At 57.0% G+C, this 25,041-nt stretch overlaps 1 protein-coding gene across 1 annotated transcript in view; it reads left to right on the top strand.

Moving 5' to 3' along the window:
* Positions 1–25,041, top strand: part of LOC139235155 (pro-neuregulin-3, membrane-bound isoform-like) — a 666,662-nt gene that overhangs the window by 311,210 nt on the left and 330,411 nt on the right. The window contains exon 2 of the mRNA XM_070866375.1: positions 23,613–23,742. Within this exon, the coding sequence (XP_070722476.1) occupies positions 23,613–23,742 (130 nt within the window). The remainder of the gene's footprint in view (positions 1–23,612; positions 23,743–25,041) is intronic.

The following is a 25,041-nucleotide window of genomic DNA, read 5'->3' as shown; positions in this document are numbered from 1 at the left end:
ATCCCCGCCCAGTGACCCCTGGGTTAGAGCGAGAGGGGAAATCAGCCAGGGTTCCTGCTCCTGATCACTGCCCAGTGACCCCTGGGTTAGAGAGAGAGGGGAAATCAGCCAGGGTTCCTGCTCCTGATGCCCGCCCAGTGATCCCTGGGTTAGAGAGAGCGGGAATCAGCCAGGGTTCCTGCTCCGGATCCCCGCCCAGTGACCCCTGGGTTAGAGAGAGGGAAAATCAGCCAGGGTTCCTGCTCCTGATCACTGCCCAGTGACACCTAGGTTAGAGAGAGGGGAAATCAGCCAGGGTTCCTGCTCCTGATCCCCGCCCAGTGATCCCTGGGTTAGAGAGAGGGGAAATTAGCCAAGGTTCCTGCTCCTGATCCCTGCCCAGTGACCCCTGGGTTAGAGAGAGAGGGGAAATCAGCCAGGGTTCCTTCTCCTGATCATCGCCCAGTGATCCCTGGGTTAGAGAGAGAGGGGAAATCAGCCAGTGTTCCTGCTACTGATCCCCGCCCAGTGATCCCTGGGTTAGAGAGAGGGGGAATCAGCCAGGGTTCCTGCTCCTGATCCCCGCCCAGTGACCCCTGGGTTAGAGAGAGGGGAAATCAGCCAGGGTTCCTGCTCCTGATCACTGCCCAGTGACCCCTAGGTTAGAGAGAGGGGAAATCAGCCAGGGTTCCTGCTCCTGATCGCTGCCCAGTGACGCCTGGGTTCGAGAGAGGGGAAATCTGCTAGGGTTCCTGCTCCTGATCCCCGCCCAATGACCCCTGGGTTAGAGAGAGGGGAACTCAGCCAGGGTTCCTGCTCCTGATCACTGCCCAGTGATGCCTGGGTTAGAGAGAGGGAGGGGAAATCAGCCGGGGTTCCTGCTCCTGATCATTGCCCCGTGACCCCTGGGTTAGAGAGAGGGGAAATCTGCCAGGGTTCCTGCTCCTGATCCCCGCCCAATGACCCCTGGGTTAGAGAGAGGGGAACTCAGCCAGGGTTCCTGCTCCTGATCACTGCCCAGTGATCCCTGGGTTAGAGAGAGGGAGGGGAAATCAGCCGGGGTTCCTGCTCCTGATCATTGCCCCGTGACCCCTGGGTTAGAGAGAGGGGAAATCAGCCAGGCTTCCTGCTCCTGATCACTGCCCAGTGACCCCTGGGTTAGAGAGAGGGGAATCAGCCAGGGTTCCTGCTCCTGATCACTGTCCAGTGACCCCTGGGTTAGAGAGAGTTAAAATCATCCAGGGTTCCTTTTCCTGATCACCGCCCAGTGGCCCCTGGGTTAGAGAGAGGGCAAATCAGCCATTGTTTCTGCTCCTGATCACTGTCCAGTGACCCCTTGGTTAGAGAGAGAGGGGATATCAGCCAGGGTTCCTGCTTCTGATCACTGCCCAGTGAGCCCCTGGTTAGGGAGAGAGGGGAAATCAGCCAGGGTTCCTGCTCCTGATCACTGTCCAGTGACCCCTTGGTTAGAGAGAGAGGGGAAATCAGCCAGGGTTCCTGCTCATGATCACTGCCCAGTGAGCCCCTGGTTAGGGAGAGAGGTGAAATCAGCCAGGGTTCCTGCTCCTGATCACTATCCAGTGACCCCTGGATTAGAGAGAGAGGAAATCTGCCAGGGTTCCTGCTCCTGATCCCCGCCCAGTGATCCCTAGGTTAGAGAGAGGGGAAATCTGCAAGTATTCCTGCTCCTGGTCCCCGCCCAGTGACCCCTGGGTTAGAGAGAGGGGAAATGAGCCAGGGTTCCTGCTCCTGATCACTGCCCAGTAACCCGTGGGTTAGAGAGAGGGAGGGGAAATCAGCCGGGGTTCCTGCTCCTGATCATTGCCCCGTGACCCCTGGGTTAGAGAGAGGGGAAATCAGCCAGGGTTCCTGCTCCTGATTCCCGCCCAGTGATCCCTGGGTTAGATAGAGGGGATATCAGCCAAGGTTCCTGCTCCTGATCCCTGCCCAGTGATCCCTGGGTTAGAGAGAGAGGGGAAATCAGCCAGGGTTCCTGCTCCTGATCATCGCCCAGTGATCCCTGGGCTAGCGAGAGAGGGGAAATCAGCCAGGGTTCCTGCTCTTGATCCCCGCCCAGTGATCCATGGGTTAGAGAGAGGGGGAATCAGCCAGGGTTCCTGCTCCTGATCCCCGCCCAGTGACCCCTGGGTTAGAGCGAGAGGGGAAATCAGCCAGGGTTCCTGCTCCTGATCACTGCCCAGTGACCCCTGGGTTAGAGAGAGAGGGGAAATCAGCCAGGGTTCCTGCTCCTGATGCCCGCCCAGTGATCCCTGGGTTAGAGAGAGCGGGAATCAGCCAGGGTTCCTGCTCCTGATCCCCGCCCAGTGACCCCTGGGTTCGAGAGAGGGAAAATCAGCCAGGGTTCCTGCTCCTGATCACTGCCCAGTGACACCTAGGTTAGAGAGAGGGGAAATCAGCCAGGGTTCCTGCTCCTGATCCCCGCCCAGTGATCCCTGGGTTAGAGAGAGGGGAAATTAGCCAAGGTTCCTGCTCCTGATCCCTGCCCAGTGACCCCTGGGTTAGAGAGAGAGGGGAAATCAGCCAGGGTTCCTTCTCCTGATCATCGCCCAGTGATCCCTGGGTTAGAGAGAGAGGGGAAATCAGCCAGTGTTCCTGCTACTGATCCCCGCCCAGTGATCCCTGGGTTAGAGAGAGGGGGAATCAGCCAGGGTTCCTGCTCCTGATCCCCGCCCAGTGACCCCTGGGTTAGAGAGAGGGGAAATCAGCCAGGGTTCCTGCTCCTGATCACTGCCCAGTGACCCCTAGGTTAGAGAGAGGGGAAATCAGCCAGGGTTCCTGCTCCTGATCGCTGCCCAGTGACGCCTGGGTTAGAGAGAGGGGAAATTAGCCAAGGTTCCTGCTCCTGATCCCTGCCCAGTGACCCCTGGGTTAGAGAGAGAGGGGAAATCAGCCAGGGTTCCTGCTCCTGATCATCGCCCATTGATCCCTGGGTTAGGGAGAGAGGGGAAATCAGCTAGGGTTCCTGCTCCTGATCCCCGCCCAGTGATCCCTGGGTTAGAGAGAGGGGGAATCAGCCAGGGTTCCTGCTCCTGATCCCCGCCCAGTGATCCCTGGGTTAGAGAGAGGGGAAATCAGCCAGGGTTCCTGCTCCTGATCATTGCCCCGTGTCCCCTGGGTTAGAGAGAGGGGGAATCAGCCAGGGTTCCTGCTCCTGATCCCCGCCCATTGACCCCTGGGTTAGAGAGAGACGAAAATAGCCAAGGTTCCTGCTCCTGATCCCTGCCCAGTGATCCCTGGGTTAGAGAGAGGGGGAATCAGCCAGGGTTCCTGCTCCTGATCCCCGCCCAGTGATCCCTGGGTTAGAGAGAGGGGAAATCAGCCACATTTTGTGCTCCTGATCACTGCCCAGTGACCCTTGGGTTAGAGAGGGGAAAAAAGGCAGGGTTCCTGCTCCTGATCAACGTCCAGTCACCCCTGAGTTAGAGAGAGGGGAAATCAGCCAGGGCTCTTGCTCCTGATCAGTGCCCAGTGACCCCTGGGTTAGAGAAGGTGGAAATCAGCCAGGGTTCCTGCTCCTGATCACTGTCCAGTGACCCCTGGGTTAGAGAGAGGGAAAATCAGCCAGCGTTCCTGCTCCTGATCACCGTCCAGTTAACCCCTGGATGAGAGAGAGGCGGAAATCAGCCAGGGTTCCTGCTCCTGATCAGTGCCCAGTGAACCCTGGGTTAGAGAGAGGGGAAATCAGCCAGGGTTCCTGCTCCAGATCGCAGCCCACTGACCCCTGGGTTAGAGAGAGGGCAAATCAGCCAGTGTTCCTGCTCCTGATCACTGTCCAGTGACCCCTTGGTTAGAGAGAGAGGGGATATCAGCCAGGGTTCCTACTTCTGATCACTGCCCAGTGAGCCCCTGGTTAGGGAGAGAGGGGAAATCAGCCAGGGTTCCTGCTCCTGATCACTGTCCAGTGACCCCTGGGTTAGAGAGAGGGAGGGGATTTCAGCCGGGGTTCCTGCTCCTGATAATTGCCCCGTGACCCCTGGGTTAGAGAGAGGGAAAATCGGCCAGGTTTCCTGCTCCTTATCACTACCCAGTGACCCCTGGGTTGGAGAGAGGGGAAATCAGCCAGGGTTCCTGCTCCTGATCACTGTCCAGTGACCCCTTGATTAGAGAGAAGGGAAATCAGCCAGGGTTCCTGCTCCTGATCACTGTCCAGTGACCACTGGGTTAGAGAGAGAGGAAATCTGCCAGGGTTCCTGCTCCTGATCCCCGCCCAGTGATCACTGGGTTTGAGAGAGGGGAAATCTGCCAGGGTTCCTGCTCCTGATCCCCGCCCAATGACCCCTGGGTTAGAGAGAGGGGAACTCAGCCAGGGTTCCTGCTCCTGATCACTGCCCAGTGATCCCTGGGTTAGAGAGAGGGAGGGGAAATCAGCCGGGGTTCCTGCTCCTGCTCCTGATCATTGCCCCGTGACCCCTGGGTTAGAGAGAGGGGAAATCAGCCAGGCTTCCTGCTCCTGATCACTGCTCAGTGACCCCTGGGTTAGAGAGAGGGGAATCAGCCAGGGTTCCTGCTCCTGATCACTGTCCAGTGACCCCTGGGTTAGAGAGAGTTAAAATCATCCAGGGTTCCTTTTCCTGATCACCGCCCAGTGGCCCCTGGGTTAGAGAGAGGGCAAATCAGCCAGTGTTTCTGCTCCTGATCACTGTCCAGTGACCCCTTGGTTAGAGAGAGAGGGGATATCAGCCAGGGTTCCTGCTTCTGATCACTGCCCAGTGAGCCCCTGGTTAGGGAGAGAGGGGAAATCAGCCAGGGTTCCTGCTCCTGATCACTGTCCAGTGACCCCTTGGTTAGAGAGAGAGGGGAAATCAGCCAGGGTTCCTGCTCATGATCACTGCCCAGTGAGCCCCTGGTTAGGGAGAGAGGTGAAATCAGCCAGGGTTCCTGCTCCTGATCACTATCCAGTGACCCCTGGATTAGAGAGAGAGGAAATCTGCCAGGGTTCCTGCTCCTGATCCCCGCCCAGTGATCCCTAGGTTAGAGAGAGGGGAAATCTGCAAGTATTCCTGCTCCTGGTCCCCGCCCAGTGACCCCTGGGTTAGAGAGAGGGGAAATGAGCCAGGGTTCCTGCTCCTGATCACTGCCCAGTAACCCGTGGGTTAGAGAGAGGGAGGGGAAATCAGCCAGGGTTCCTGCTCCTGATCATTGCCCCGTGACCCCTGGGTTAGAGAGAGGGGAAATCAGCCAGGGTTCCTGCTCCTGATTCCCGCCCAGTGATCCCTGGGTTAGATAGAGGGGATATCAGCCAAGGTTCCTGCTCCTGATCCCTGCCCAGTGATCCCTGGGTTAGAGAGAGAGGGGAAATCAGCCAGGGTTCCTGCTCCTGATCATCGCCCAGTGATCCCTGGGCTAGCGAGAGAGGGGAAATCAGCCAGGGTTCCTGCTCTTGATCCCCGCCCAGTGATCCATGGGTTAGAGAGAGGGGGAATCAGCCAGGGTTCCTGCTCCTGATCATCGCCCAGTGATCCCTGGGCTAGCGAGAGAGGGGAAATCAGCCAGGGTTCCTGCTCTTGATCCCCGCCCAGTGATCCATGGGTTAGAGAGAGGGGGAATCAGCCAGGGTTCCTGCTCCTGATCCCCGCCCAGTGACCCCTGGGTTAGAGCGAGAGGGGAAATCAGCCAGGGTTCCTGCTCCTGATCACTGCCCAGTGACCCCTGGGTTAGAGAGAGAGGGGAAATCAGCCAGGGTTCCTGCTCCTGATGCCCGCCCAGTGATCCCTGGGTTAGAGAGAGCGGGAATCAGCCAGGGTTCCTGCTCCTGATCCCCGCCCAGTGACCCCTGGGTTCGAGAGAGGGAAAATCAGCCAGGGTTCCTGCTCCTGATCACTGCCCAGTGACACCTAGGTTAGAGAGAGGGGAAATCAGCCAGGGTTCCTGCTCCTGATCCCCGCCCAGTGATCCCTGGGTTAGAGAGAGGGGAAATTAGCCAAGGTTCCTGCTCCTGATCCCTGCCCAGTGACCCCTGGGTTAGAGAGAGAGGGGAAATCAGCCAGGGTTCCTTCTCCTGATCATCGCCCAGTGATCCCTGGGTTAGAGAGAGAGGGGAAATCAGCCAGTGTTCCTGCTACTGATCCCCGCCCAGTGATCCCTGGGTTAGAGAGAGGGGGAATCAGCCAGGGTTCCTGCTCCTGATCCCCGCCCAGTGACCCCTGGGTTAGAGAGAGGGGAAATCAGCCAGGGTTCCTGCTCCTGATCACTGCCCAGTGACCCCTAGGTTAGAGAGAGGGGAAATCAGCCAGGGTTCCTGCTCCTGATCGCTGCCCAGTGACGCCTGGGTTAGAGAGAAGGGAAATTAGCCAAGGTTCCTGCTCCTGATCCCTGCCCAGTGACCCCTGGGTTAGAGAGAGAGGGGAAATCAGCCAGGGTTCCTGCTCCTGATCATCGCCCATTGATCCCTGGGTTAGGGAGAGAGGGGAAATCAGCTAGGGTTCCTGCTCCTGATCCCCGCCCAGTGATCCCTGGGTTAGAGAGAGGGGGAATCAGCCAGGGTTCCTGCTCCTGATCCCCGCCCAGTGATCCCTGGGTTAGAGAGAGGGGAAATCAGCCAGGGTTCCTGCTCCTGATCATTGCCCCGTGTCCCCTGGGTTAGAGAGAGGGGGAATCAGCCAGGGTTCCTGCTCCTGATCCCCGCCCATTGACCCCTGGGTTAGAGAGAGACGAAAATAGCCAAGGTTCCTGCTCCTGATCCCTGCCCAGTGATCCCTGGGTTAGAGAGAGGGGGAATCAGCCAGGGTTCCTGCTCCTGATCCCCGCCCAGTGATCCCTGGGTTAGAGAGAGGGGAAATCAGCCACATTTTGTGCTCCTGATCACTGCCCAGTGACCCTTGGGTTAGAGAGGGGAAAAAAGGCAGGGTTCCTGCTCCTGATCAACGTCCAGTCACCCCTGAGTTAGAGAGAGGGGAAATCAGCCAGGGCTCTTGCTCCTGATCAGTGCCCAGTGACCCCTGGGTTAGAGAAGGTGGAAATCAGCCAGGGTTCCTGCTCCTGATCACTGTCCAGTGACCCCTGGGTTAGAGAGAGGGAAAATCAGCCAGCGTTCCTGCTCCTGATCACCGTCCAGTTAACCCCTGGATGAGAGAGAGGCGGAAATCAGCCAGGGTTCCTGCTCCTGATCAGTGCCCAGTGAACCCTGGGTTAGAGAGAGGGGAAATCAGCCAGGGTTCCTGCTCCAGATCGCAGCCCACTGACCCCTGGGTTAGAGAGAGGGCAAATCAGCCAGTGTTCCTGCTCCTGATCACTGTCCAGTGACCCCTTGGTTAGAGAGAGAGGGGATATCAGCCAGGGTTCCTACTTCTGATCACTGCCCAGTGAGCCCCTGGTTAGGGAGAGAGGGGAAATCAGCCAGGGTTCCTGCTCCTGATCACTGTCCAGTGACCCCTGGGTTAGAGAGAGGGAGGGGATTTCAGCCGGGGTTCCTGCTCCTGATAATTGCCCCGTGACCCCTGGGTTGGAGAGAGGGAAAATCGGCCAGGTTTCCTGCTCCTTATCACTACCCAGTGACCCCTGGGTTGGAGAGAGGGGAAATCAGCCAGGGTTCCTGCTCCTGATCACTGTCCAGTGACCCCTTGATTAGAGAGAAGGGAAATCAGCCAGGGTTCCTGCTCCTGATCACTGTCCAGTGACCACTGGGTTAGAGAGAGAGGAAATCTGCCAGGGTTCCTGCTCCTGATCCCCGCCCAGTGATCACTGGGTTTGAGAGAGGGGAAATCTGCCAGGGTTCCTGCTCCTGATCCCCGCCCAATGACCCCTGGGTTAGAGAGAGGGGAACTCAGCCAGGGTTCCTGCTCCTGATCACTGCCCAGTGATCCCTGGGTTAGAGAGAGGGAGGGGAAATCAGCCGGGGTTCCTGCTCCTGCTCCTGATCATTGCCCCGTGACCCCTGGGTTAGAGAGAGGGGAAATCAGCCAGGCTTCCTGCTCCTGATCACTGCCCAGTGACCCCTGGGTTAGAGAGAGGGGAATCAGCCAGGGTTCCTGCTCCTGATCACTGTCCAGTGACCCCTGGGTTAGAGAGAGTTAAAATCATCCAGAGTTCCTTTTCCTGATCACCGCCCAGTGGCCCCTGGGTTAGAGAGAGGGCAAATCAGCCAGTGTTTCTGCTCCTGATCACTGTCCAGTGACCCCTTGGTTAGAGAGAGAGGGGATATCAGCCAGGGTTCCTGCTTCTGATCACTGCCCAGTGAGCCCCTGGTTAGGGAGAGAGGGGAAATCAGCCAGGGTTCCTGCTCCTGATCACTGTCCAGTGACCCCTTGGTTAGAGAGAGAGGGGAAATCAGCCAGGGTTCCTGCTCATGATCACTGCCCAGTGAGCCCCTGGTTAGGGAGAGAGGTGAAATCAGCCAGGGTTCCTGCTCCTGATCACTATCCAGTGACCCCTGGATTAGAGAGAGAGGAAATCTGCCAGGGTTCCTGCTCCTGATCCCCGCCCAGTGATCCCTAGGTTAGAGAGAGGGGAAATCTGCAAGTATTCCTGCTCCTGGTCCCCGCCCAGTGACCCCTGGGTTAGAGAGAGGGGAAATGAGCCAGGGTTCCTGCTCCTGATCACTGCCCAGTGACCCGTGGGTTAGAGAGAGGGAGGGGAAATCAGCCGGGGTTCCTGCTCCTGATCATTGCCCCGTGACCCCTGGGTTCGAGAGAGGGGAAATCAGCCAGGGTTCCTGCTCCTGATTCCCGCCCAGTGATCCCTGGGTTAGATAGAGGGGATATCAGCCAAGGTTCCTGCTCCTGATCCCTGCCCAGTGATCCCTGGGTTAGAGAGAGAGGGGAAATCAGCCAGGGTTCCTGCTCCTGATCATCGCCCAGTGATCCCTGGGCTAGCGAGAGAGGGGAAATCAGCCAGGGTTCCTGCTCTTGATCCCCGCCCAGTGATTCATGGGTTAGAGAGAGAGGGAATCAGCCAGGGTTCCTGCTCCTGATCCCCGCCCAGTGACCCCTGGGTTAGAGCGAGAGGGGAAATCAGCCAGGGTTCCTGCTCCTGATCCCTGCCCAGTGACCCCTGGGTTAGAGAGAGAGGGGAAATCAGCCAGGGTTCCTGCTCCTGATGCCCGCCCAGTGATCCCTGGGTTAGAGAGAGCGGGAATCAGCCAGGGTTCCTGCTCCTGATCCCCGCCCAGTGACCCCTGGGTTCGAGAGAGGGAAAATCAGCCAGGGTTCCTGCTCCTGATCACTGCCCAGTGACACCTAGGTTAGAGAGAGGGGAAATCAGCCAGGGTTCCTGCTCCTGATCCCCGCCCAGTGATCCCTGGGTTAGAGAGAGGGGAAATTAGCCAAGGTTCCTGCTCCTGATCCCTGCCCAGTGACCCCTGGGTTAGAGAGAGAGGGGAAATCAGCCAGGGTTCCTTCTCCTGATCATCGCCCAGTGATCCCTGGGTTAGAGAGAGAGGGGAAATCAGCCAGTGTTCCTGCTACTGATCCCCGCCCAGTGATCCCTGGGTTAGAGAGAGGGGGAATCAGCCAGGGTTCCTGCTCCTGATCCCCGCCCAGTGACCCCTGGGTTAGAGAGAGGGGAAATCAGCCAGGGTTCCTGCTCCTGATCACTGCCCAGTGACCCCTAGGTTAGAGAGAGGGGAAATCAGCCAGGGTTCCTGCTCCTGATCGCTGCCCAGTGACGCCTGGGTTAGAGAGAGGGGAAATTAGCCAAGGTTCCTGCTCCTGATCCCTGCCCAGTGACCCCTGGGTTAGAGAGAGAGGGGAAATCAGCCAGGGTTCCTGCTCCTGATCATCGCCCATTGATCCCTGGGTTAGAGAGAGAGGGGAAATCAGCTAGGGTTCCTGCTCCTGATCCCCGCCCAGTGATCCCTGGGTTAGAGAGAGGGGGAATGAGCCAGGGTTCCTGCTCCTGATCCCCGCCCAGTGATCCCTGGGTTAGAGAGAGGGGAAATCAGCCAGGGTTCCTGCTCCTGATCATTGCCCCGTGTCCCCTGGGTTAGAGAGAGGGGGAATCAGCCAGGGTTCCTGCTCCTGATCCCCGCCCATTGACCCCTGGGTTAGAGAGAGGGGAAAATAGCCAAGGTTCCTGCTCCTGATCCCTGCCCAGTGATCCCTGGGTTAGAGAGAGGGGGAATCAGCCAGGGTTCCTGCTCCTGATCCCCGCCCAGTGATCCCTGGGTTAGAGAGAGGGGAAATCAGCCACATTTTGTGCTCCTGATCACTGCCCAGTGACCCTTGGGTTAGAGAGGGGAAAAAAGGCAGGGTTCCTGCTCCTGATCAACGTCCAGTCACCCCTGAGTTAGAGAGAGGGGAAATCAGCCAGGGCTCTTGCTCCTGATCAGTGCCCAGTGACCCCTGGGTTAGAGAAGGTGGAAATCAGCCAGGGTTCCTGCTCCTGATCACTGTCCAGTGACCCCTGGGTTAGAGAGAGGGAAAATCAGCCAGCGTTCCTGCTCCTGATCACCGCCCAGTTAACCCCTGGATGAGAGAGAGGCGGAAATCAGCCAGGGTTCCTGCTCCTGATCAGTGCCCAGTGAACCCTGGGTTAGAGAGAGGGGAAATCAGCCAGGGTTCCTGCTCCAGATCGCAGCCCAGTGACCCCTGGGCTAGAGAGAGGGGGAATCAGACAGGGTTCCTGCTCCTGATCACTGCCCAGTGACCCCTGGGTTAGAGAGAGGGGAAATCAGGCAGGGTTCCTGCTCCTGATCACTGCCCAGTGACCCCTGGGTTAGAGAGAGAGGGGAAATCAGCCAGGGTTTCTGCTCCCGATCACGACCCAGTGATCCCTGGGTTAGAGAGAGGGGAAATCTGCCAGGGTTTATGCTCCTGATCACTGCCCAGTGACCCCTGGGTTAGAGAGGGGAAAAAAGCCAGGATTCCTGCTCCTTATCACTGTCCAGTGACCCCTGGGTTGGAGAGAGGGGAAATCAGCCAGGGTTCTTGCTCCTGATCAGTGCCCAGTGACCCCTGGGTTAGAGAGAGTGGAAATCAGCCAGGGTTCCTGCTCCTGATCACTGTCCAGTGACCCCTGGGTTAGAGAGAGTTAAAATCAGCCAGGGTTCCTGCTCCTGATCACCGCCCACTGACCCCTGGGTTGGAGAGTGGCGGAAATCAGCCAGGTTTCCTGCTCCTGATCAGTGCCCAGTGATCCCTGGGTTAGAGAGAGGGGGAATCAGCCATGGTTCCTGCTCCTGATCACTGCCCAGTGACCCCTGGGTTAGAGAGACGGGAAATCAGCCAGGGTTCCTGCTCCTGATTACTGTCCAGTGACCCCTTGGTTAGAGAAAGAGGGGAAATCAGCCAGGGTTCCTGCTCCTGATCACAGCCCAGTGACCTCTGGGTTAGAGAGAGAGGGGAAATCAGCCAGGGTTCCTGCTCCTGATCACTGTCCAGTGACCCCTTGATTAGAGAGAAGGGAAATCAGCCAGGGTTCCTGCTCCTGATCACTGTCCAGTGACCACTGGGTTAGAGGGAGAGGAAATCTGCCAGGGTTACTGCTCCTGATCCCCGCCCAGTGATCACTGGGTTTGAGAGAGGGGAAATCTGCCAGGGTTCCTGCTCCTTATCACTACCCAGTGACCCCTGGGTTAGAGAGCGGAAAAAAGCCAGGATTCCTGCTCCTGATCACTGTCCAGTGACCCCTGGGTTGGAGAGAGGGGAAATCAGCCAGGGTTCCTGCTCCTGATCACTGTCCAGTGACCCCTTGATTAGAGAGAAGGGAAATCAGCCAGGGTTCCTGCTCCTGATCATTGTCCAGTGACCACTGGGTTAGAGAGAGAGGAAATCTGCCAGGGTTCCTGCTCCTGATCCCCGCCCAGTGATCACTGGGTTTGAGAGAGGGGAAATCTGCCAGGGTTCCTGCTCCTGATCCCCGTCCAGTGACCCCTGGGTTAGAGAGAGGGGAACTCAGCCAGGGTTCCTGCTCCTGATCACTGCCCAGTGATCCCTGGGTTAGAGAGAGGGAGGGGAAATCAGCCGGGGTTCCTGCTCCTGATCATTGCCCCGTGACCCCTGGGTTAGAGAGAGGGGAAATCAGCCAGGCTTCCTGCTCCTGATCACTGCCCAGTGACCCCTGGGTTAGAGAGAGGGGAATCAGCCAGGGTTCCTGCTCCTGATCACTGTCCAGTGACCCCTTGGTTAGAGAGAGAGGGGATATCAGCCAGGGTTCCTGCTTCTGATCACTGCCCAGTGAGCCCCTGGTTAGGGAGAGAGGGGAAATCAGCCAGGGTTCCTGCTCCTGATCACTGTCCAGTGACCCCTTGGTTAGAGAGAGAGGGGAAATTAGCCAGGGTTCCTGCTCATGATCACTGCCCAGTGAGCCCCTGGTTAGGGAGAGAGGTGAAATCAGCCAGGGTTCCTGCTCCTGATCACTATCCAGTGACCCCTGGATTAGAGAGAGAGGAAATCTGCCAGGGTTCCTGCTCCTGATCCCCGCCCAGTGATCCCTGGGTTAGAGAGAGGGGAAATCAGCAAGTATTCCTGCTCCTGGTCCCCGCCCAGTGACCCCTGGGTTAGAGAGAGGGGAAATGAGCCAGGGTTCCTGCTCCTGATCACTGCCCAGTGACCCCTGGGTTAGAGAGAGGGGAAATCAGCCAGGGTTCCTGCTCCTGATTCCCGCCCAGTGATCCCTGGGTTAGATAGAGGGGATATCAGCCAAGGTTCCTGCTCCTGATCCCTGCCCAGTGATCCCTGGGCTAGCGAGAGAGGGGAAATCAGCCAGGGTTCCTGCTCCTGATCACTGCCCAGTGACACCTAGGTTAGAGAGAGGGGAAATCAGCCAGGGTTCCTGCTCCTGATCCCCGCCCAGTGATCCCTGGGTTAGAGAGAGGGGAAATTAGCCAAGGTTCCTGCTCCTGATCCCTGCCCAGTGACCCCTGGGTTAGAGAGAGAGGGGAAATCAGCCAGGGTTCCTTCTCCTGATCATCGCCCAGTGATCCCTGGGTTAGAGAGAGAGGGGAAATCAGCCAGTGTTCCTGCTACTGATCCCCGCCCAGTGATCCCTGGGTTGGAGAGAGGGGGAATCAGCCAGGGTTCCTGCTCCTGATCCCCGCCCAGTGACCCCTGGGTTAGAGAGAGGGAAAATCAGCCAGGGTTCCTGCTCCTGATCACTGCCCAGTGACCCCTAGGTTAGAGAGAGGGGAAATCAGCCAGGGTTCCTGCTCCTGATCACTGCCCAGTGATCCCTGGGTTAGAGAGAGGGGAAATTAGCCAAGGTTCCTGCTCCTGATCCCTGCCCAGTGACCCCTGGGTTAGAGAGAGAGGGGAAATCAGCTAGGTTTCCTGCTCCTGATCCCCGCCCAGTGATCCCTGGGTTCGAGAGAGGGGGAATGAGCCAGGGTTCCTGCTCCTGATCCCCGCCCAGTGATCCCTGGGTTAGAGAGAGGGGAAATCAGCCAGGGTTCCTGCTCCTGATCATTGCCCCGTGTCCCCTGGGTTAGAGAGAGGGGGAATCAGCCAGGGTTCCTGCTCCTGATCCCCGCCCATTGACCCCTGGGTTAGAGAGAGGGGAAAATAGCCAAGGTTCCTGCTCCTGATCCCTGCCCAGTGATCCCTGGGTTAGAGAGAGGGGGAATCAGCCAGGGTTCCTGCTCCTGATCCCCGCCCAGTGATCCCTGGGTTAGAGAGAGGGGAAATCAGCCACATTTTGTGCTCCTGATCACTGCCCAGTGACCCTTGGGTTAGAGAGGGGAAAAAAGGCAGGGTTCCTGCTCCTGATCAACGTCCAGTCACCCCTGAGTTAGAGAGAGGGGAAATCAGCCAGGGCTCTTGCTCCTGATCAGTGCCCAGTGACCCCTGGGTTAGAGAAGGTGGAAATCAGCCAGGGTTCCTGCTCTTGATCACTGTCCAGTGACCCCTGGGTTAGAGAGAGGGAAAATCAGCCAGCGTTCCTGCTCCTGATCACCGCCCAGTTAACCCCTGGATGAGAGAGAGGCGGAAATCAGCCAGGGTTCCTGCTCCTGATCAGTGCCAAGTGAACCCTGGGTTAGAGAGAGGGGAAATCAGCCAGGGTTCCTGCTCCAGATCGCAGCCCAGTGACCCCTGGGCTAGAGAGAGGGGGAATCAGACAGGGTTCCTGCTCCTGATCACTGCCCAGTGACCCCTGGGTTAGAGAGAGGGAAAATCAGGCAGGGTTCCTGCTCCTGATCACTGCCCAGTGACCCCTGGGTGAGAGAGAGGGAAATCAGCCAGGGTTCCTGCTCCTGATCACTGCCCAGTGACCCCTGGGTTCGAGAGAGTTAAAATCAGCCAGGGTTCCTGCTCCTGATCAGTGCCCAGTGAGCTCTGGGTTAGAGAGAGAGGGGAAATCAGCCAGGGTTTCTGCTCCCGATCACGACCCAGTGATCCCTGGGTTAGAGAGAGGGGAAATCTGCCAGGGTTTATGCTCCTGATCAGTGCCCAGTGACCCCTGGGTTAGAGAGAGTGGAAATCAGCCAGGGTTCCTGCTCCTGATCACTGTCCAGTGACCCCTGGGTTAGAGAGAGTTAAAATCAGCCAGGGTTCCTGCTCCTGATCACCGCCCAATGACCCCTGGGTTGGAGAGTGGCGGAAATCAGCCAGGTTTCCTGCTCCTGATCAGTGCCCAGTGATCCCTGGGTTAGAGAGAGGGGGAATCAGCCATGGTTCCTGCTCCTGATCACTGCCCAGTGACCCCTGGGTTAGAGAGACGGGAAATCAGCCAGGGTTCCTGCTCCTGATTACTGTCCAGTGATCCCTTGGTTAGAGAAAGAGGGGAAATCAGCCAGGGTTCCTGCTCCTGATCACAGCCCAGTGACCTCTGGGTTAGAGAGAGAGGGGAAATCAGCCAGGGTTCCTGCTCCTGATCACTGTCCAGTGACCCCTTGATTAGAGAGAAGGGAAATCAGCCAGGGTTCCTGCTCCTGATCACTGTCCAGTGACCACTGGGTTAGAGGGAGAGGAAATCTGCCAGGGTTCCTGCTCCTGATCCCCGCCCAGTGATCACTGGGTTTGAGAGAGGGGAAATCTGCCAGGGTTCCTGCTCCTGATCACTGTCCAGTGACCCCTTGGTTAGAGAGAGAGGGGATATCAGCCAGGGTTCCTACTTCTGATCACTGCCCAGTGAGCCCATGGTTAGGGAGAGAGGGGAAATCAGCCAGGGTTCCTGCTCCTGATCACTGTCCAGTGACCCCTGGGTTAGAGAGAGGGAGGGGATTTCAGCCGGGGTTCCTGCTCCTGATAATTGCCCCGTGACCCCTGGGTTAGAGAGAGGGAAAATCGGCCAGGTTTCCTGCTCCTTATCACTACCCAGTGACCCCTGGATTAGAGAGGGGAAAAAAGCCAGGATTCCTGCTCCTGATCACTGTCCAGTGACCCCTGGGTTGGAGAGAGGGGAAATCAGCCAGGGTTCCTGCTCCTGATCACTGTCCAGTGACCCCTTGATTAGAGAGAAGGGAAATCAGCCAGGGTTCCTGCTCCTGTCACTGTCCAGTGACCACTGGGTTAGAGAGAGAGGAAATCTGCCAGGGTTCCTGCTCCTGATCCCCGCCCAGTGATCACTGGGTTTGAGAGAGGGGAAATCTGCCAGGGTTCCTGCTCCTGATCCCCGCCCAATGACCCCTGGGTTAGAGAGAGGGGAACTCAGCCAGGGTTCCTGCTCCTGATCACTGCCCAGTGATCCCTGGGTTAGAGAGAGGGAGGGGAAATCAGCCGGGGTTCCTGCTCCTGATCATTGCCCCGTGACCCCTGGGTTAGAGAAAGGGGAAATCAGCCAGGCTTCCTGCTCCTGATCACTGCCCAGTGACCCCTGGGTTAGAGAGAGGGGAATCAGCCAGGGTTCCTGCTCCTGATCACTGTCCAGTGACCCCTGGGTTAGAGAGAGTTAAAATCATCCAGGGTTCCTTTTCCTGATCACCGCCCAGTGACCCCTGGGTTAGAGAGAGGGCAAATCAGCCAGGGTTCCTGCTCCTGATCACTGTCCAGTGACCCCTTGGTTAGAGAGAGAGGGGAAATTAGCCAGGGTTCCTGCTCATGATCACTGCCCAGTGAGCCCCTGGTTAGGGAGAGAGGTGAAATCAGCCAGGGTTCCTGCTCCTGATCACTATCCAGTGACCCCTGGATTAGAGAGAGAGGAAATCTGCCAGGGTTCCTGCTCCTGATCCCCGCCCAGTGATCCCTGGGTTAGAGAGAGGGGAAATCAGCAAGTATTCCTGCTCCTGGTCCCCGCCCAGTGACCCCTGGGTTAGAGAGAGGGGAAATGAGCCAGGGTTCCTGCTCCTGATCACTGCCCAGTGACCCGTGGGTTAGAGAGAGGGAGGGGAAATCAGCCGGGGTTCCTGCTCCTGATCATTGCCCCGTGACCCCTGGGTTAGAGAGAGGGGAAATCAGCCAGGGTTCCTGCTCCTGATTCCCGCCCAGTGATCCCTGGGTTAGATAGAGGGGATATCAGCCAAGGTTCCTGCTCCTGATCCCTGCCCAGTGATCCCTGGGTTAGAGAGAGAGGGGAAATCAGCCAGGGTTCCTGCTCCTGATCATCGCCCAGTGATCCCTGGGCTAGCGAGAGAGGGGAAATCAGCCAGGGTTCCTGCTCTTGATCCCCGCCCAGTGATCCATGGGTTAGAGAGAGGGGGAATCAGCCAGGGTTCCTGCTCCTGATCCCCGCCCAGTGACCCCTGGGTTAGAGCGAGAGGGGAAATCAGCCAGGGTTCCTGCTCCTGATCACTGCCCAGTGACGCCTGGGTTAGAGAGAGAGGGGAAATCAGCCAGGGTTCCTGCTCCTGATGCCCGCCCAGTGATCCCTGGGTTAGAGAGAGCGGGAATCAGCCAGGGTTCCTGCTCCTGATCCCCGCCCAGTGACCCCTGGGTTCGAGAGAGGGAAAATCAGCCAGGGTTCCTGCTCCTGATCACTGCCCAGTGACACCTAGGTTAGAGAGAGGGGAAATCAGCCAGGGTTCCTGCTCCTGATCCCCGCCCAGTGATCCCTGGGTTAGAGAGAGGGGAAATTAGCCAAGGTTCCTGCTCCTGATCCCTGCCCAGTTACCCCTGGGTTAGAGAGAGAGGGGAAATCAGCCAGGGTTCCTTCTCCTGATCATCGCCCAGTGATCCCTGGGTTAGAGAGAGGGGAAATTAGCCAAGGTTCCTGCTCCTGATCCCTGCCCAGTTACCCCTGGGTTAGAGAGAGAGGGGAAATCAGCCAGGGTTCCTGCTCCTGATCCCCGCCGAGTGATCCCTGGGTTAGAGAGAGGGGGAATCAGCCAGGGTTCCTGCTCCTGATCCCCGCCCAGTGACCCCTGGGTTCGAGAGAGGGAAAATCAGCCAGGGTTCCTGCTCCTGATCACTGCCCAGTGACCCCTGGGTTAGAGAGAGAGGGGAAATCAGCCAGGGTTCCTGCTCCTGATCCCTGCCCAGTGATCCCTGGGTTAGAGAGAGGGGGAATCAGCCAGGGTTCCTGCTCCTGATCCCCGCCCATTGACCCCTGGGTTAGAGAGAGGGAAAATCAGCCAGGGTTCCTGCTCCTGATCCCCGCCCAGTGATTCCTGGGTTAGAGAGAGAGGCGAAATCAGCCAGGATTCCTGCTCCTGATCACTGCCCAGTGACCCCTGGGTTAGAGAAAGAGGGAAATCAGCCAGGGTTCCTGCTCCTGATCCCCGCCCAGTGATTCCTGGGTTAGAGAGAGAGGGGAAATCAGCCAGGATTCCTGCTCCTGATCACTGCCCAGTGACCCCTGGGTTAGAGAGAGAGGGGAAATCAGCCAGGGTTCCTGCTCCTGATCCCTGCCCAGTGATCCCTGGGTTAGAGAGAGGGGGAATCAGCCAGGGTTCCTGCTCCTGATCCCCGCCCATTGACCACTGGGTTAGAGAGAGGGAAAATCAGCCAGGGTTCCTGCTCCTGATCACTGCCCAGTGACCCCTAGGTTAGAGAGAGGGGAAATCAGCCAGGGTTCCTGCTCCTGATCCCCGCCCAGTGATCCCTGGGTTAGAGAGAGGGGAAATCAGCCAGGGTTCCTGCTCCTGATCATTGCCCCGTGTCCCCTGGGTTACAGAGAGGGGAAATCAGCCACATTTCGTGCTCCTGGTCACTGCCCAGTGACCCCTGGGTTAGAGAGGGGAAAAAAAGGCAGGGTTCCTGCTCCTCATCAACGTCCAGTGACCCCTGAGTTAGAGAGAGGGGAAATCAGCCAGGATTCTTGCTCCTGATCAGTGCCCAGTGACCCCTGGGTTAGAGAAGGTGGAAATCAGCCAGGGTTCCTGCTCCTGATCGCCGCCCAGTTAACCCCTGGATGAGAGAGAGGCGGAAATCAGCCAGGGTTCCTGCTCCTGATCAGTGCCCAGTGAACCCTGGGTTAGAGAGAGGGGAAATCAGCCAGGGTTCCTGCTCCAGATCGCAGCCCTGTGACCCCTGGGCTAGAGAGAGGGGGAATCAGACAGGGTTCCTGCTCCTGATCACTGCCCAGTGACCCCTGGGTTAGAGAGTTGGGAAATCAGGTAGGGTTCCTTTTCCTGATCACTGTCCAGTGACCCCTGGATTAGAGAGAAGAGAAATCAGCCAGGGTTCCTGCTCCTGATCACTGTCCAGTGACCTCTTGGTTAGAGAGAGAGGGGAAATCAGCCAGGGTTCCTGCTCCTGATCACAGCCCAGTGACCTTGGGTTAGAGAGAGAGGGGAAATCAGCCAGGGTTCCTGCTCCTGATCACTGTCCAGTGACCCCTTGATTAGAGAGAAGGGAAATCAGCCAGGGTTCCTGCTCCTGATCACTGTCCAGTGATCCCTGGGTTAGAGAGAGAGGGGAAATCAGCCAGGGTTCCTGCTCCTGATCCCTGCCCAGTGATCCCTGGGTTAGAGAGAGGGGGAATCAGCCAGGGTTCCTGCTCCTGATCCCCGCCCATTGACCCCTGGGTTAGAGAGAGGGAAAATCAGCCAGGGTTCCTGCTCCTGATCACTGCCCAGTGACCCCTAGGTTAGAGAGAGGGGAAATCAGCCAGGGTTCCTGCTCCTGATCCCCGCCCAGTGATCCCTGGGTTAGAGAGAGGGGAAATCAGCCAGGGTTCCTGCTCCTGATACCCGCCCAGTGATCCCTGGGTTAGAGAGAGGGGAAATTAGCCAAGGTTCCTGCTCCTGATCCCTGCCCAGTGACCCCTGGGTTAGAGAGAGAGGAAATCAGCCAGGGTTCCTGCTCCTGATCATTGCCCCGTGTCCCCTGGGTTACAGAGAGGGGAAATCAGCCACATTTTGTGCTCCTGATCACTGCCCAGTGACCCCTGGGTTAGAGAGGGGAAAAAAGGCAGGGTTCCTGCTCCTCATCAACGTCCAGTGACCCCTGAGTTAGAGAGAGGGGAAATCAGCCAGGATTCTTGCTCCTGATCAGTGCCCAGTGACCCCTGGGTTAGAGAAGGTGGAAATCAGCCAGGGTTCCTGCTCCTGATCGCCGCCCAGTTAACCCCTGGATGAGAGAGAGGCGGAAATCAGCCAGGGTTCCTGCTCCTGATCAGTGCCCAGTGAACCCTGGGTTAGAGAGAGGGGAAATCAGCCAGGGTTCCTGCTCCAGATCGCAGCCCAGTGACCCCTGGGCGAGAGAGAGGGGGAATCAGACAGGGTTCCTGCTCCTGATCACTGCCCAGTGACCCCTGGGTTAGAGAGAGGGGAAATCAGGTAGGGTTCCTTTTCCTGATCACTGTCCAGTGACCCCTGGATTAGAGAGAAGAGAAATCAGCCAGGGTTCCTGCTCCTGATCACTGTCCAGTGACCCCTTGATTAGAGAGAAGGGAAATCAGCCAGGGTTCCTGCTCCTGATCAGTGTCCAGTGACCCCTGGATAAGAGAGAGGGGAAATCAGACAGGGTTCCTGCTCATGATTACTGTCCAGTGACCCCTTGGTTAGAGAGAGAGGGCAAATCAGCCAGGGTTCCTGCTCCTGAACACTGTCCAGTGACCCCTTGGTTAGAGAGAGAGGGGAAATCAGCCAGGGTTCCTGCTCCTGATCACTGCCCAGTGACCCCTGGGTTAGAGAGAGAGGAAATCTGCCAGGGTTCCTGCTCCTGATCCCCGCCCAGTGATCCCTGGGTTAGAGAGAGGGGAAATCTGCAAGGGTTCCTGCTCCTGATCCCCGCCCAGTGACCCCTGGGTTAGAGAGAGGGGAAATCAGCCAGGGTTCCTGCTCCTGATCACTGCCCAGTGACCCGTGGGTTAGAGAGAGGGAGGGGAAATCAGCCGGGGTTCCTGCTCCTGATCATTGCCCCGTGACCCCTGGATTAGAGAGAGGGGAAATTAGTCAGGGTTCCTGCTCCTGATCACTGCCCAGTGACCCCTGGGTTAGAGCGTGAGGAGAAATCAGCCAGGGTTCCTGCTCCTGATCACTGCCCAGTGACCCCTGGGTTAGAGAGAGAGGGGAAATCAGCCAGTGTTCCTGCTCCTGATGCCCGCCCAGTGACCCCTGGGTTAGAGAAAGAGGGAAATCAACCAGGGTTCCTGCTCCTGATCCCCGCCCAGTGATCCCGGGGTTAGAGAGAGGGGGAATCAGCCAGGGTTCCTGCTCCTGATCCCTGCCCTGTGATCCCTGGGTTAGAGAGAGAGGGAATCAGCCAGTGTTCCTGCTCCTGATCCCCGCCCAGTGACCCCTGGGTTAGAGAGAGGGAAAATCAGCCAGGGTTCCTGCTCCTGATCACTGCCCAGTGACCCCTAGGTTAGAGAGAGGGGAAATCAGCCAGGGTTCCTGCTCCTGATCCCCGCCCAGTGATCCCTGGGTTAGAGAGAGCGGAAATTAGCCAAGGTTCCTGCTCCTGATCCCTGCCCAGTGACCCCTGGGTTAGAGAGAGAGGGGAAATCAGCCAGGGTTCCTGCTCCTGATCATCGCCCAGTGATCCCTGGGTTAGAGAGAGAGGGGAAATCAGCCAGTGTTCCTGCTACTGATCCCCGCCCAGTGATCCCTGGGTTAGAGAGAGGGGGAATCAGCCAGGGTTCCTGCTCCTGATCCCCGCCCAGTGACCCCTGGGTTAGAGAGAGGGGAAATCAGCCAGGGTTCCTGCTCCTGATCACTGCCCAGTGACCCGTGGGTTAGAGAGAGGGAGGGGAAATCAGCCGGGGTTCCTGCTCCTGATCATTGCCCCGTGTCCCCTGGATTAGAGAGAAGGGAAATCAGCCAGGGTTCCTGCTCCTGATCACTGTCCAGTGACACCTTGGTTAGAGAGAGAGGGGAAATCAGCCAGGGTTCCTGCTGCTGATCACTGCCCAGTGACCCCTTGGTTGGAGAGAGAGGGGAAATCAGCCAGGGTTGCTGCTCCTGATTACTGCCCAGTGAGCCCCTGGTTCGGGAGAGAGAGGAAATCAGCCAGGGTTCCTGCTCCTGATCACTGTCCAGTGACCCCTGGGTTAGAGAGAGAGGAAATCTGCCATGGTTCCTGCTCCTGATCACTGCCCAGTGACCTGTGGGTTAGAGAGAGGGGAAATCAGCCGGGGTTCCTGCTCCTGATCATTGCCCCGTGTCCCCTGAGTTAGAGAGAGGGGAAATCAGCCACGTTTTGTGCTCCTGATCACTGCCCAGTGACCCCTGGGTTAGAGAGGGGAAAAAAGCCAGGGTTCCTGCTCCTGATCAACGTCCAGTGACCCCTAGGTTAGAGAGAGGGGAAATCAGCCAGGGTTCCTGCTCCTGATCCCCGCCCAGTGACCCCTGGGTTAGAGAGAGGGAAAATTAGCCAGGGTTCCTGCTCCTGTTCACCGCCCAGTGACCCCTAGGTTGGAGAGAGGGGAAATCATCCAGGGTTCCTGCTCCTGATCCCCGCCCAGTGATCCCGGGGTTAGAGAGAGGGGGAATCAGCCAGGGTTTCTGCTCCTGATCCCTGCCCAGTGATCCCTGGGTTAGAGAGAGGGGGAATCAGCCAGGGTTCCTGCTCCTGATCCCCGCCTAGTGATCCCTGGGTTAGAGAGAGGGGAATCAGCCAGGGTTGCTGCTCCTGGGACCTTGCTGTAAAGTGAATGGGCGACTGTTTGGACAGTATCAGACTCAGCAGTGATGGCGCTCTTAGTTGAATAGTGTGCCGATACCATTCAGATGAGGCACTCCACCTGCCCATCCCAGCATGAGTCCGAGTTGTGAGGGAATAAATGAGAGGCGCGGGCGGGGTTTCCGTGCACTGATCCGATTGGAGCATCGTCCCGTACCAGGCCTGCCCACCTTCAGTAACTGAAGGATGCTGACTCTGAAATCACTGTCAGAACCTGACCCAGTGTCAGACGGCAGCTTCGATTAACCCTTGATAATTATTGAAATGAAAGCTGTTTTCAGGGCGATGTGGGGTCAGCAGCCTGGCCCCTCACACTAATTGCAGAGCTGAAGCTGACCATCTCAGTCAGTAAATCCGCAGATCGCTCCCTGCAGGCTCCTCTGCCGTTACATTGTGTCCTGGGCTATTTCTCACTCCACCAACTTCACCAACACAGATATTCTGCTCGTTATCACAGCGCTGTTTGTGGGATCTTGCTGTGCTCAACCTGCCTGCTGTGTTTCCGACATTACAGCAGTGACACACAACAAAAGTACTTCATGGGCTGGAAAGTGTTTGGGGCGCTCCGAGGTCTTGAAATGCGCTATAGAAATGCACAACATTCGTTGGTTATCTGTGGCCGCAGCCAGTGACCAGTGTCTGGCCTGAGACACTGACCAGTGGCCAGAGCCAGTGGCTAGAGCCAGTGACCAGTGACCAGTGGCCGGAGCCAGTGACCAGTGGCCGGAGCCGGCCCTTCATCCTCATACTTTGTTCATTGTTGTGACTGCAGTGGAAGTGTCGACATCAGCGAAAAGTTTGAATTAAATTTATGATCAAAGGGAGAGAAACAGTTTCAATCAAATGGAGCTAGAATTCCTTTTACTCTCCCAACTATAGCCCGTGGGTATGTGTGACCCTGTGTGTGACCCTGTGTGTGACCCTGTGAGTGTGTGACCCTCTGTGTATGCCCCTGTGTGTGACCCTGTGTGTGAGCTTGTGTGTGTATGCCCTGTGTGTGTGATCCTGTATCTGTGACCCTGTGTCTATGTCCCTGTGTGTGACACAGTGTATGTCACTGTGTGTGACCCTGTGAGTGTGTGACCCTCTGTGTATGCCCCTGTGTGTGACCCTGTGTGTGAGCTTGTGTGTGTATGCCCTGTGTGTGTGATCCTGTATCTGTGACCCTGTGTCTATGTCCCTGTGTGTGACCCAGTGTATGTCACTGTGTGTGACCCTGTGTGTGTGTGCCCCTGTGTGTGACCCTGTGTGTGTGTGACCCTGTGTGTGTGTGCCCCTGTGTGTGACCCTGTGTGTGTGTGACCCTGTGTGTGTGTGTGCCCCTGTGTGTGACCCTGTGTGTGTGTGACCCTGTGTGTGACCCTGTGTGTGTGTGACCCTGCGTGTGACCCTGTATGTGACCCTGTGTGTGTGTGACCCTGCGTGTGACCTTGTGTTTGACCCTGTGTGTGTGTGTGACCCTGCGTGTGACCCTGTGTGTGACCCTGTGTGTGTGTGTGACCCTGTGTGTGACCCTGTGTGTGTGTGACCCTGTGTGTGACCCTGTGTGTGACCCTGTGTGTGTGTGACCCTGTGTTTGACCCTGTGTGTGACCCTGTCTGTGACCCTGTGTGTGTGTGACCCTGTGTGTGACCCTGTGTGTGACCCAGTGTGTGTGTGACCCTGTGTGTGACCCTGTGTGTGACCCTGTGTGTACATTGGCTCCCAGCCACTGATTCTGTCATTCCCTCTATCCTGCAGCTACCACAACCTACCCGACGGAGCGGTCAGAGCACTTTATACCGTGCTTGGATAAGGACCTCGCCTACTGCCTGAACGAGGGCGAGTGCTTCATCATCGAAACCCTTGCTGGGAATAACAAACACTGCCGGTAAGTGAACTGCACCGATTGCCTATCAGGCTGGGCCCTGCACCAGTCCCAGGTAGTGACTCTCAGCAACATTCAATCCTTGCAAAGATGCTGCAGTAATATTGCACAGTTCGCCAGTCACTGGACAATCCCAGCGCAATATTGTCTGTCTTGCGAAACTTAGCTTGGGCGGCGATGGGATTTTAGCAAATATCAAACAGCTCTGTCTGCGATTGCATTGGTTGTGTTCCTTTCATTGAGTGACCGTACACAGGATTTTATAAACCAGCTCACACAGAGACCAGGGCCAGCCTGGCTGAGTACAATGTTATCGGACTCGGCCCCAATTTGTCTGAGGGATGAGGCAACTCACAATTCATACACCAACGTGTTGTGGCATTTGTGCAAAAATGTGTGTGGCAGCTTTTTAAATTGAAAAGACGGTTATATAAACACGAGTCAATAAGGTTCGTGTTCTCAAACCTTGGAGTCAGCCTGGTGCTCTGTACAGGTAAGGACATTCAGCAATCTTTGGTGGGAATTGATACGTCCTTACTACACAGTATAAATGCACACGAGGCCTATGCTTGAGAAAAGGTCAGTCTGTGACCAGTTACCTTTATTTCTTAGCACTCAAGTGATGAAGGTGGGTGGAGCTTCCCCTTTTATACCTGAAGGTCCAGGTTAGGAGTGTCTCCCACAAGTTCACCACCTAGTGGTCATTGTTCTCATAGTGTACGACTTAGGTCAGTTTATACATGGGTTACAATGATAGTTGAACACATGACATCACCTCCCCCCAAAGTCTTATTGGGATCACAGGTTGAGTGTCTCTGGTGGTTTACGCTCCCTTGTAGAGCGCCTGAGTTGGGGCTCCAGTTGTTGGGCACTGGCCTGAGTGTCTGCTGTTTGCGGTGCCTCAGGCCTGTCCGGACTGCCCACAGTGACTGGGCTCTCCTCCACTTGGTTCCGGTGTTCGGTCACCTGTGGTGGAGTAAACTCTACATCGTGTTCTTCCTCTGCTTCTTCTATGGGGTTGCTGAACCTCCTTTTTGTTTGATCCACATGTTTGCGGCAGATTTGTCCATTGGTAAGTTTAACTACCAGAATCCTATTCCCCTCTTTGGCAACCACAGTGCCTGCGAGCCATTTGGGCCCTGCAGCTTAGTTGAGGACAAAAACAGGATCATTTACATCAATACATCGCGCCCTCGCATTCCTGTCATGGTAGTGATATTGTGACTGGCGCCTGCTCTCGACAATTTCTTTCATGGTGGGGTGTATAAAGGATAGCCGGGTTTTAAGCGTCCTTTTCATCAG

This window comes from Pristiophorus japonicus, chromosome 22 (assembly GCF_044704955.1).
Source record: "Pristiophorus japonicus isolate sPriJap1 chromosome 22, sPriJap1.hap1, whole genome shotgun sequence".
NCBI classification, from domain to species: Eukaryota; Metazoa; Chordata; class Chondrichthyes; family Pristiophoridae; genus Pristiophorus; species Pristiophorus japonicus.
This window is presented reverse-complemented; position numbering and strand designations above follow the sequence as displayed.